General features: G+C 40.0%; 1 protein-coding gene across 1 annotated transcript; it reads left to right on the top strand.

Moving 5' to 3' along the window:
• The first annotated feature begins 255 nt into the window (after positions 1 to 255).
• Positions 256 to 10,513, top strand: LOC139724804 (E3 ubiquitin-protein ligase XIAP-like). Its single transcript, XM_071635927.1, has 6 exons — positions 256 to 1,623; positions 2,139 to 2,335; positions 5,871 to 6,174; positions 6,705 to 7,009; positions 8,009 to 8,126; positions 10,220 to 10,513. Exons 1-6 carry the CDS (start codon positions 387 to 389, stop codon positions 10,417 to 10,419), a joined length of 2,361 nt encoding a protein of 786 aa, XP_071492028.1. The 5' UTR covers positions 256 to 386; the 3' UTR covers positions 10,420 to 10,513.
• Positions 10,514 to 13,963: the final 3,450 nt, after the last annotated feature.

Here is a 13,963-nt window from a genome sequence, read left to right on the forward strand (position 1 = left end):
ATTTGAAGAGGCAAACATGTCACATGTGCACTGTACTGTACACCCCGCTGATAGAGATCATTATTGGTGCTGTAAGATCACTGATGGAACTCTTGTCGCAAGCCAGGCAAAGGAAGGGGGGAGGGTCCAATTAGTGGGCTGTTGCTTCTTTTAGTTTTTTAATGAGAGGAATTGCCTTATTGCTTGTGTCATACCAGTTGTACACTGTTTATTAAACATTTGACCACACCTTTTCAAATTTCATCCTTCAGGATATTGACAAACTACAGCTGCACAACTGCACAGGGTGGATGCACGCTACGATTGGACGCAGGCCCCAGCGTGGAGGAAGATTATGAGGTTTGGTTCCTGCACAGCCCTTGGACAAGGAAAATTCCAGAGCAGACATGTTGTCAGCAGCTGCACCACCGCCATTGGAAAACTTCCATATCATGTTCAATGGAAAGAGAGTGCGATATAAGGCACTATCAGATGACATAACTCCGGATAGATACTCTTACGAAGAAGCCTTGGAAATGATTAATAGTTTGCAAACAGATGGATTTGATGAGGATGAAACAGATAACGCGACCGGTGTCCGCGGAATGTCGGTCACCGACGGCAGGCAGAATAAAGGATGGTATGGCAACAAATGGGACACGAGTAAAATGGCGCATGAGAGCCACAGACTGTGCACTTTCCAAAACTGGCCCCAGGATAATCCCTTGCAGCCTACGCTTCTCGCCAGAGCAGGCTTCTACTATCTTGGTGTTGGCGATAAGGTGAAGTGCTTTGCGTGTGGCGGTCAGTTAGAACAATTTGATTACGGAGACACGGCAATGGGTGAGCATTCAAGACATTTTCCTGACTGTCCATTTGTGAAGAAGACGGACACCAAAAATGTTCCAATCGGCGCCAAGGACAATACGCAGTTTGAGCGGAGACTTAGTGAGCGGTTGGAACAGTCGCAGCGCGATATAGAAAGGAGAGCAAAGGAGAAGGAAGCGTTGCTAGAAAGAGAACGTGTAGAAGTTAATCATGATGAGGCTCCGAGGAAAGAAAGTCGGGGGAGCCGGCATTCTCCAGAGCCCGAAAATTTAACAGAATTTGATATAGGTGGTTTCCAAATGTCAAGGAATTTTGACGAGTATGAACGATTAAAGTCTTTTGAGAAATGGCCGAGAACGAATCCAATAGAGCCTCGCGACCTCGCGAGGGCGGGCTTCTTTTACACAGGTGAGAACGACACTGTTCAGTGTTTTGCATGCTATGGACAGATCAGCCGATGGAAACCGTTGGACGTGCCGTCCATAGAGCACAGGACAAACTTTCCAAACTGCCCACTGGTGCTGGGCCTGGACGTTGGGAATAAAGCGATCGCTGCTGCTGCTCCCGTGCTGGAGCCGCCCGCTTTAGCACCTCCTTCGCCTGCCCCGCCGACTCCTGAGCAGATCCAGGCGGGGCTGGTTCTACAGAGGCAAAGTTCTGGGCAGCTGAGGGCGCACCTGGGCCCTCTCAATAATTGCCGCCATCCTCGTCTTGTTGATGAGGGGGGAAGAATGAGAACGTTTGACACTTGGCCCAGGTATCTCAGGATACAGGCCACACCCCGACTTTTGGCCAGGGCGGGCTTCTTTTACACCGGTATGTATTTGAAAACCTCATTACTGATTAGCAGTGCATGGAACGACAGTTGTTTTTTTTTCCATCAAGAGAAAAATCCATGTTATGTTCACTTTTGACTATAACAAAAATGAAGTAGAAGAACACAAAGCACAAAGTAGAGAACAGAACTCTACTAGTTTCATTGACATGGTTTGTCGATAGGAGAGATGCATACCGTTGGATATAAACACTTTAATAGCATGTGTATATTGTATATGGCCACCCGTGGCCACAGTTTCGCCCCAGCACAGAAGGTGCCAAATGTCGCAGAGTGATCATGATGATACTTTCAAATTCAATACAGTCAAAATCAGGGGGCTATATTTTCGCTTGTTGTTCAATTTGTTGCCCAATATTGATTTGCAAAGTTCATGAAAAAAAAAAACGCACACACACACCAGCTTTTTCAGTATTTGTGTCGGGGTGGGGGCGAGGGAGACATCCACTCTTCCTCAACTTTATCTCATCCTGATGCTTCCATCTTTGAATACCAGGCAGCACAGACGAGGTCAAGTGTTTCTACTGCGATGGCGGCCTCAAGAACTGGGAGCCGAATGACGACCCGTGGTCGGAGCACGCCAAGTGGTTTCCTCGTTGTGAGTGGCTGATCCAACAGCGAGGACAGGCATTCATCGCCGAGGTGCAGCGGGTCAACCCCCCGCCCCCTGGGACGATGCTTCCAGCAAGCAAGGTTTGATATCCTGTTGATTGTTCGTTGCCTGTAAAATCTATTTACAATGTACATACAGTATGTCCCCCCCCCCCAAAAAAAAAAAAACAAAACAAAAACACAAATCATCTGATTACCGCATTGATAACTTTTGATATAATTAAACTGAATATTATTCCAGGGTCTTAAAATATCACATTTTAGCTATATTTCACAGAAAATCCCATTCAATTTGGGTAAGTCATCACAGAGAAAATGTGGGCTGTTGTAAAGCATGTCATGGGTCTTATTATTCCAAGTTTAGCACTTGGATGCTCTCGGAACTGCATATTAATGTGTGAACACAATAGAACTTGGAAGGAAGAGATTTTTGACATGCTCTACAAAAATTCTCATTTTTCTTTGACCACTAAAGCAAATTTGAATTGGGTTCTCTGTAAGATGTGGGTAATAAGTGATAGTTTCATACCCTGAAATTGTATTTGGATTGATTTAGTGTTTTTAAAGTTTTTGATGCAGAGGGTCCTGTTGTAATTTTTGTGGGGACATACAACAAAAGTGTGCAAGTTGATTACCTAAGCCCCATATTTAATTGGATTAGATATTTGATAATGTAAGGTTAAGATGTTATGTGATAGTGAAACGTATTTAAAAGATACGGTACAGCATACATGTATCTGTGTCCACTGGTGAAGGAAGCCCTCTCAGTGGATATGTGACTTAATAAATGATGTAAATCACAAAAAAAGCATGTGGAGAGCACAGAGACCTCAGCCAAGCCAGCAAGTCAATTCCAAAAATAGAAGCCTTTTTGTTTACGTCATTGTACGGCGCCTTACCCGAGCAGAGCATGTGCTTTATTGCGCGTAATAAATGTAAACCTCCAGTATGCGCAGCTTGAACCCCAAGTTCATTTACCTTATATGCCAAAAGATGAAGAATCCTTCAAAAATCCATAAAAATTCTTGGATCACTACCAAAATTGAAAGAGGTGTTCCTTGTGTCAGTATCAACTTTTTATGCTAGTTTCATTGTAATGCGTACACAACTTTTTTGAGTTATTTTGCAAACAGACAAACCAACGCTGATGATCATTTAACCTCCTCCTTCCTTGGCAGAGGTGATGATAGAATTATTGAGAAGAGAAGAAGGATATAAGGAGAAGGATGAAAAGTAAACAAAGAAGACTCAGAGGAGAAAAAATAAAGAGACAAATAATGATAAAGAGTGTACTGAGAGCTTTGCTTGTGACCGCTGATTGACCTTGGATATCATTGTCATACGTGATGCAAGCATGTTGGCAAATGTTTTCTAGTGATATCTTTGCTTTTCAGCTGCTCACAGCCATATCACTCTCACGGGTACAAAGTGCATTCAGGCATAATAATGGCTGGTGCTTGGTATACCTGTTCATCTTTGATACTGCCTTAATGGCAGTCCAAAGGATGTATGACTGCCAATAAAATTGTTCACATTGTTGTGTCAATGTTGACTTGCCCTTCGCCCCAAAAGAAATATGCTTCTGCATTGCGTTTCATCTCTAATACTTTTTGTTTCTCGTCTTTCTTAGTAAAGATAACCTTGCGACACTCAATCAACTCAACAATCAGATCAGAGCTCTCCTGAGTTCCAAGGGAGAACTGCTGTTAAAGGGGCATTCCGGACGATTTTCATAATTTCACATCATGTAGTACATAAATCGACAGTTCCATGTATAGATGCGTGGAATTTATTGTGATCCTTGAGCAGAGAAACCAATGAATTAAAATCTTAAACAAATTACACTGAACAGTGTTGATGACATCAGAGCCTCATATATTTCAGAAATGTAGCAGTGTAATTCCATTATAATACCACTTGCTCAACAAGTTCACCTGTGAAAAATCCATACGTACATGCCTTCTTCTTTTGTTTTGCTTCCTTGAGCCCCAAGTCATACATTCTTATGGTGAGGCTGCCATGTTACCATCCTTGTTCATTACAATTTGTTATAGATTTTGAAAACATTCTCATTCCTCATCCCAATCACTATAAATTCTGAAACTTTGTACTCAGTTTAGCTAATTTATAGTTGTTCAAATGTAAAAGTCTGAAAATCATCCGGAGGTCCGGTTTTCAAGTTTTCAAGCATGGACATGTCTAATGTGTACTCCATTGATGGGATAATGTTTACAACAGACACCCATGATTTGACTTTGACCTCCTACAACTGTAACTGAGGATATGTTTAAATGTGTAAAGAAGAAAGATATGAACTAAATTACAGTGCATGCTGGAAGGTGCATCTGTTTGCATGAGGTACTATACTTATCAAAAGGAGTGGGCCATTGTAATTGCACAAGTGTACATGTACATAGGAGCAATTTGTACTATGCAAAGCTGATATCTCATCCAAGAAAGCTTACAATATCCAATGCAATATAGTGTATCTGTGACAAAAATGTTTGTTTTTTTTTTTTTAATGGGGGAGGAGTGACATTTTGTGGGATAAAGTTGTGTTTCATTGAGCTTTAATAGGTATGTATACAAAAATATTTGGTCTATCTTCCTATTTGTAACAACTTCACTGCTTGTAATTTGGCAGATATGTGTATCTGTACATGTAGATGTAGATACACTTGAAGTATAGTTCATAGATGAAATATTCAATGATTTGGCCAAAGTGTATATGGGAAAAAGTTGATATAAAAATAAATGTTATTTCTGTTGTATACAGCTTCATATAGTCATGTCTACTACTGCAGCTGCAAGTCACTCTTTTCTTTCTTTCTTTCTTTCTTTCTTTCTTTCTTTCTTTCTTTCTTTCTTTCTTTCTTTCTTTCTTTCTTTCTTTCTTTCTTTCTTTCTTTCTTTCTTTCTTTCTTTCTTTCTTTCTTTCTTTCTTTCCTTCTTTCTTTCTTTCTTTCTTTCTTTCCTTCTTTCTTTCTTTCTTTCCTTCTTTCTTTCTTTCTTTCCTTCTTTCTTTCTTTCTTTCTTCCTTTCTATTTTCTCTCATTTTTTTTTTTTGGCAGAAGGATGTTTCTGCTGATATGCCATGACAATATTTTTGTAAATTATACAAGTTCTGCAATTTCAATCAATATAAAAGATATCATTTTGAGTATACATACATGTATGACTAGAGCAGAATTCAGAACAAGACTATGGTACTACACAAAAGGACTTTTTTTTTTTGACAGCAAAACCAGGGCAGGCTATAAAAATATTCTGAAACCCTCAGATACACTGCTGATATCACTTTGGAGACAAATAGATGTGTGCAATTTCATACATTTATGGGATACACTAAAATGGAATACCTTCAGGCACATGCTGTGAAGGTGATCTCATTGGAGGAACCCTGTGTGATTCTACCGTGAAGAAGAGATCAACAGTCGTAGTTATTTTGAAATCTTGTTTCTCTATGTTCCATGATCTCTCAGGTGAACCTTGCATTTTATCATCGAATAGATAGAAAAAGAAGGTGACCCTAGCTAAATTATGATGGACAGCAGAGTTTTTTTTTTGTAATGTTCAGGCCGTCATTGTTTTCCGTTTTTCTCGTTGCCACGTGCAGCCCATGACGATTGCGTCTCCACCTACTGGAATTGATGAGTTCAACTACCAGCCTCCCCATGTCCTGCAGGCGTCGTACCAGCACAGGTCGCACCAACCGCGGGAGCAGGGGGGTGCTTCGGGTCGCGCAGCATCACCAAAGGGTGAAGACATGACAATCGAAGAGGAGAAGGCCGCAGCACACCGCGCTCACCAGAAGGGCATGGAGCCAGAAGCAGCCGTTGAAGTCGAGGCGAAAAAGAGGCGCGAAGCCTGGCGATCGCCATCCAAGCCGAAGTACCTTGACACTTCTGCAAGTGCGACTCGTAAGTCATTTGGATTGCTTGCTTTCTTATCTCGATTCATGTATCGTACGTTTTCCAGGCTATAAAATTGGGTAGCAAAAGAACCAATTCAAAATTGATCTATTAATATGTGTACCACCATTGTTGCTGAAATCTAAGGTAAACCTGGAGTGCTTCTGTAGACACTCACAAAAAATAAAACTTTCTTCATTCTTTTCTGTGTTTTTCCTCTATTTTCTACTTTCTTCTGTGCAAAATCTCTCTTTCATTAGTACTGTGTGTCTTATTAGACAATTTTTAGAACAAGGCTCATTTTGAGAAGTTGTGCATGATTTTTCAGTCAAGCATTCACGAAATTTGTCTTTTTAGAAGGCCAAATCTGAGGAGGAGATTGCCTGTGACAATGCTCTTTGATGCGGCTTTGATACTCCCTTGCACATCACATCAACATCATGGTCATGAGTGCAAAAATAAAACCCTCACATCATTTTTCCTCTGGAGCTCTGATCCATGTCAATAAGATTTGAGTCCTTGAATGTATCATTTCGTAGCTTCCATAGACGAAATCATGCTGAGTCCTACAGTGCTGATGGTGATCGAGATGGGCTTCGACGAGGCCCTCGTGCGGTACGTGAATGCCAAGCACCTGAGGGAGACAAATCGTGAGTTCGCCAGCCCGGAAGAGCTCTTCGACGCCGTGACGGCGGCCGAGGAAGCCGGCGTCGACGCTTCTTCCTACACCAGCCCCGAGAGCTGCAAGGTAGGGTTTGAGACGGGCCCAGACAGCAGCGAGGAAAAACTCTACGCGGCTGCCCCCAGGAAGAACTCGGAGATGTCGGGCATAGTCAGTGCTCAGGTATGGGTCTCATGAACAAAAGCGTGATCTTAGGTATGGGACCATAGCTAACCAAATCTACTTCTCCCCAACACACATACACATGTACAATCATATAGACACACATATTATATATGTATACACACACACACACACACACACACATACACACACCCACTGATACCAACATAACGCTGTCAGTTACTAGCATCTTTGCTGTACTTAGTGTTAGTCGAGCATTCAACCCCCTTATTGTCAGTTTCACTCATAAGCACCAGCAAAATTACATTCCCAGCGTACATTACATTTTGCCGTAAATTTGTCAGATTTTTGTTCGACTTGATACTACGAGGGCAAAAAGCGGTGTTCCTCTCATTTTCTGTATTTCTCCCCGAACAAATCCACCTACTTCTTCTGTTGCGTTAAATGCAATATAGAGACATACAGTAGCTGCATGCAAAGTGGCGATAGTAATGGTTGGTAATGAATGATGATTGATAATGATTCATGATAAGGGGTACATATTTTTTGTCATTTATGTCTGACTGGCACGGCTGCACTGACTGGTATTATGCTCTGCCCTGAAGGGTGCCAGAGGCATTTGTTATAGTCATCATCGTCATCAGTACTATTATCAGTTTTGTTATCATTTTTAGCCACCCTCATCATCATCATTATCATCACCATCATCATTATCGTCGTCGTCGTCTTCATCATCACTTTATGCAGACCTCCCAACCGTTCTGAATTTGGAGGAAAGAATCTGAATTTTGACTGTACCCAACTCTTGCTTCAGTATGACTTTCCAATTTTTCTTGATAATTTTGACCACACACTCCTGTGGGAACTGTCATTTCTTTCCGAGTTTTGAGCCAAATCATCCCTCATTTTTAGTCAGAATGGCTGGGAGGATCTGCTTTATGTACAATGTATGTTTGACAGGAGCAATATTTTGCTCATTTTCTGTTGTCTTATTTTTTTTTTTTGGTCTGTTGTTTCCATTGACTTTCCTCCGATCAGGCTAACAAGTTGAAGGAACTCAGCATCCATGATGATCCCGAGGAGGATGAGACCGTGGGGGCACTGAGGGCAGCTCCTTCCCCATCACCACTCCTACTGGGAAGCACACCTCAATCATGTAAGTGGCAAGCCTCTGTCAAATTAGCCCTTCTCCCTGTAACAATAACAAGTGTAGTGAGCGTGGGGTTTGACTCGGGGAATCAGAGTCAAGCTAGATAGCTGTAGGTCTTCTGAAATGGAATGATGTTTGCCAGGGAGAATATAAGTGGGCATGCTGGGGAGTGCAGTACTGAATGGAGAAATGTAGGCATGCACGTTACATTCATGTCATGATCAGAGATAATATTTTCGTGCGTTTTTAAATTCGTGAATAGCACCAGATTTGCAAAATTCATGAAAATTTAAACCTTCAAAATATTTAGCGTATACAGTATCTGCCATTTCCATTGTTAAAATGACAGACTGACTTGATTTGTCTGAAGGAATTATTCTGTAGGAGTTTTGCACTGGTGAAGCCTTTTTTTTTTTCCCTAGCTCATAAATGATAGTGACAGTATTGTAGATTGTCTTTGAGTTTTTGTTTTCTTTTGTTTGTTTGTTTTCACCAGAGACATTCTCCTCCTGCCCTAGGATTCAACAAGTAATTTCCTTTGTAGATATATTCGCAAAATAATGTTACACCACCATAACCTGGATGGATTGAATGATACTCTAGCCCACAATGCACCCATTTGACTGGAAGTGCTTCCAAGGAGCAGGAGAAGACTATAGGCCCTTGTCTTCACTAGATGTGACATATCCACAATGTAATATTAGCCGGGTTCACACGTTCACCAATTAGCGGGATACAAATCTCGAGATTTGCATCGCGATCGTCATCCCGAGTTTTTTGCACATGTGGACAGACAAAACCCGAAAATTAGCGGGATAAGCATCGCGATGCTAATCCCAAGAAATCTTGCGCTGGTTCCTCAATTAGCGGGATAATTGGCCGCGCGCTGGTACGTGTGAACGGTCGGGATTAGAATCTCGAGTTTTTATATCCCATCATGCAATGCGCACATCAAAACAGCGAGGCCTCTGCGAAGAGGTCCTTCACCTCTTTGGAGCACAACAACAACAGCGCGCGAACCACACCACTGACGCGTAAAAGACAATGGACAAAGGTAAGTGCGCGCAGGCAGTGATAGAGAAGGGCGCTGCGTGACCCAGTTTGCAGGCTTAGCTGTTGTCTCTATCGGCAATTAGCGGGATAATTCGGTACGTGTGGACGCTCGCCAAATTAGCGGGATACCGATCGTGATCGCTATCCCGCTAATTTGGTACGTGTGGACGCTCGCAAAAAAACTCGGGATGTGCATCGCGATCGTCATCCCGCTATTTTGTACGTGTGAACCCGGCTATTGACATTGACTTTGATGTTGATATTAACATTAGTATTGACACCACATGTGACCGCCCACCTCTAAAACCCACAAAAAGTGGACCAAAATTAGTGTCCACTTTTCTACTTAGTGTAAAAGAGCAAGCTCTAAGCTTAAGAATGATATATAACTTGTTAGAATTTGACTATCCTTCTATAAATTTAAGTAAGGGAGGGTTAGGAGGTGAAGTTTCACAGAAAAGAGAGAAAAATGCATTAGGGTCACTCATACATGCTGTGCAGAAGTGTCTATGAAAAGATATTCATATTTTCCAGTGAAAGCAGTGCTTGTCAAAAAAATAAATAAATATGGTCCAGAAAAGCTACTATATAAATACAACGGATCCCAATTTCAGTTGTTTTAAGCTGCCAAATCTTAAAAGTGGATATAGAAAAGATTACTTTCCCTAGGCCCCATTTTATCAAAAGATATAATCGATAAAAATTACCTTACCACACAGGCTGCCATAGACTTAACCTAGAAATCAACTATGTAATCAATTATAACTCGTCATATAACAGGGCCCTGGTAAGACGAACTGTAAAAATTGGAGTCGGTCAACTCAAATGACATATTTTGGTCCATTTACAGAGAATCTATGTCTGTAACTTTTTGTGGATTTTCAGCTGGGTGGTCACATGTCACATACAGATTCTAATCTAGTACTATTCTTCCTCAGTCTCATATCTATTACATTGTACTTGAAAGATTGTCGCATGCATTCAACTCTCTTATTTCCTCCCCTTCCCCTCCCCCCCCCCCCCCCTCCCCATGTCCACCGTTGCAGTGACCAGCGGGACCATGGACAAGACAGTGGAGAGTCTGCTGGACAAGCAGCTGTGCAAGATCTGTCTGGACAATGAGCTGGACACGGTCTTCTTCCCCTGCAAACATCTGGCCACCTGCCACAGCTGCGCCTCCCGGGTCAAGGAATGCCCCATGTGCCGTCAACCCATCCTACAGTCGTTTCAGGTCTACATGCCGTGAGGATATGGAGTGGGAGGGGGTATGAGGAAATGATGTCATAATGATGATGATGATAATAATAATAATGATGATGATGATAATGATAATGATAATAGTGATAATGATGATAATGATAATGATGATAATAATAATGATAATAATAGTAATGGTAATAATAATAATAATAATAATAATAATTATTATTATTATTATCACCATTATTATTATTATTATTATAGTAATAATAGTAATAGTAATAATAATAATAACAATGATAATAACAATAATAATGATAATAATAATAATGTTAATAATAATAGTAATAATAATAGTAATAATGATAATAATAATAATAATGATAATGATAATGTTAAATATAATGGTAATATGATGATAAATACCACTTATATAGCTCTTAATACTGACGTTTCTAAGCGCATAAATATATCTAGGCGAACCTTAGTTCAGCCCGTATATAGTACAGGTTTTGACGGTGTCCAACGAAAAAAAAAAATTACCCAGAATTCTTCTATGGGAACCTGTTCAAATGATGTTATCGAAATGGCAGTGTAAAGCTGATCGTACCTTTAAGTTAACTCTTCTTATGTATACAATTCTAGATATGGAAACTGCATATTTGTGGCTAAACTTTTATTATGAGGACAAAATAATACACTTTCAAAAAATGTAACATTTTTATGTTATGGAACACACAAATACATTTTGTGTATGTACACGTTTAGAAATGATTTTACGTGAATATGTGAATATATGTATATGTGCATGTGTATGTATAGAAATATGTAGACATGAATGTACATATATTTAGTGTAAATATAAAGAGATATGATCATATTAATATGCATTTCCTAATTCAACATAAGAATCAACACCGCGTCAAAATACTTGTCTACTTGTAAACTAATCTGCACATCGTATATCGATACCTTTTATGGATAGTGGTGTTTTTTGGAACTATGATGAAAATGCCAAAGTTTTGTTTGATATTCAAATCAAGCAAAACTTTGGCATTTTCATCATAGTCCTATCAATCTACACAATTTGACATTGTGGAATTCACATATCTAGGCATCTAAGTTTTTGCTTGATATCTTGCAAAGAAATGTAACTTTCTGCTTGAATAAAAAACAAAATGAAACAAAACAAAGCATTTCCATGGCAATGAGCCATTTTCCAAATCTGATATTGCATAATAATACTGCAAGTAGATCAAGGTGTGAGGGCAACTGATTTGAATTAAAGTCACTTACGTAACAAAGCTGGCGACTTTCTGTGTGTCTGGCAATGGTTGTTTGGCGTGGTCATATCGATGGCATCATTTTAGGTATGTTCTTGCAAAGGAATTCTGGGTAAATTTTACTTGTGAGGTTGTGGGGATACGTTCTGTCAAAAGATAACAAACTTTTTTATATGATTATTGAATAAAGATACAAAAATTAGATCATTGTATCTAGACTTACTGTTTATGATTATTGCCACATGACCGCCCAAATCCAGCCCGTACCCACGAGTCTTGTAGTATTCTACTCATATTCTACTTGATATTTTATTTCTGATATTGATGTTAATGTTTTAGGTTCATGGAATGAGCGTGTGCAAAGAGTTTGTGCTGTCGGCTGTCATCCAAAGTTCAGTTTGAGCAACATGTTGACTGTTTAACTGGCAGATACCAATTTTCTTCTTTTCCATGTTTGAACTTGTATTTAGATGTCATGCCCCTTTTTGTGAGTATTTCAAACTTCGTGCACCGTAATTATATATTCAATGCTGACTTCTAGTGTGTGATGTTACATGGATGCTACGCCTTGTCGGCATGAAGCAGAAATGATTCGTTATGCTTACAATGAAAAAAAAAAGCATAAAGCACTATTCTCCTTACTTTGAGAAGCTTATGTATTCAAGTTCAGCAAAGTAAACTGTTATGTTGATTTCAATGCTCAACAGCTGTGAGAAAGCCTTCAAGAGCAACTTTGGGCTTACCATGTAAAAGCATGATATCAAATGTATTGTATCATGCCAGATAATATTTTGTAATGCAGCAAAGCAGATTTACTTCATACAGAAAACGGATGGCAAGATTGTAACATGCAAACCATTGTTGCGATTCATAGATACACAAAACAGATGGAACAAAAACAATATCCTTTTTACTTTGACAAACTCAGTATTTAGTTTGGATCTTTGAAGAGGTTGATCTGATTGGTAAATCTCTAATAAAAGCGTATTTCATTAGTTCACAATCAAAAATGTATTTACCTTGCGTGAGCTTTCGCCTGCTGTTTTCTGCCTTCTTCAGACTGGCGTTGACTCGGCGTAGATGGGGTGTAGGCAGTCTTACAGTGTGAGAGAATGGGAAAGTACGCTGAAGATAATTTGTATTGCCCCTCGACAAGATTCATCATGTGTTCATACCCTAGCTGGATGTGGATAGCTTCTCTTATCCATTGTGGTGCAATACAATCTATCTTCAGCGTACATTCCCACTTTCTCGGACTGTAAGACTGCCTACACCCCATCTACGGCGAGTCAATGCCAGTCTGATGAAGCCTACAGACAGTAGGCGAAAGCTCACACAAGGTAAATATATTTTTGATTGTGAACTAAAGAGATTCGCTTTTATCAGTATTCAGCTTCAGCAAGGTGAGCTGCTGTGTTATTTCAGTGCTCAACAGCTGTGAAGGGGGAAGCTTCCAAGAGTGCTTGTGGACCCATCGTGTCACACTTTGACACCATTGTGGATAAGCACACAATGCATTATTGTGATCGATTCTATTCAGTTCTGTTTATTGTTGGTGGTATTGCAGTCGGGAAGAAAAAGCTACATGACAGTAAGTACTTATGCCATGTTCACACAGAGAATGGTTGCAAAATGCACGATAAATATGTATGATATCAATGAAGTCTTAAATGATGTAAAACAGAAATTTTCCTGTGCACGAAACTTCCCTTGATTTCGTGAGGAACCAAGATTCACGAAAGTAAATTGCACACAAGTTTTTGTCTCTACAATGCATTCAATACCAGTACAATGCCGTACACATCATGGTAGGCAATTCACAAATGTTACATGCCGAGAAAAAGGCTGTCGGCTCCCATGCATGAAATATTTAATGCACAAACAATTCTGGTTTTACAGTATTGATTTTAGCAGTATGTGCCTACACACACACACACACACACACACATACACAGATATCTATATATTTTGTATGCATATTGTATGTTTGTATCTCACATAAGATAATTACGATGATATAACATCATTTCTTTTCCATATTTATTTATTTTTTCTACTTTTTTGTCATTGGTCCACTGTGTTGGGCGACCAAGTGTTTCAACAAAATGATATGATTTCAGACATTTTTATGTGTCATTCCGACTAAAGAGAGGGGCATTGTTGTGGATAATCATATTTACACGCACACAATTTTAAAACTGTTTGGTGGAGTGGGGGTGGGGGGGGGGTGGGGACTAAATATGCCCCCACCCCCCCCCCCCCAACATTTTCTGCAATAATTCTAAAATGCACACTTATTCTTTTTTT

The sequence above is a fragment of the Diadema antillarum genome, unplaced genomic scaffold, assembly GCF_040938485.1.
Source record: "Diadema antillarum isolate AM-2024a unplaced genomic scaffold, OU_Dant_1.0 scf00000231, whole genome shotgun sequence".
NCBI lineage: Eukaryota > Metazoa > Echinodermata > Echinoidea > Diadematoida > Diadematidae > Diadema > Diadema antillarum.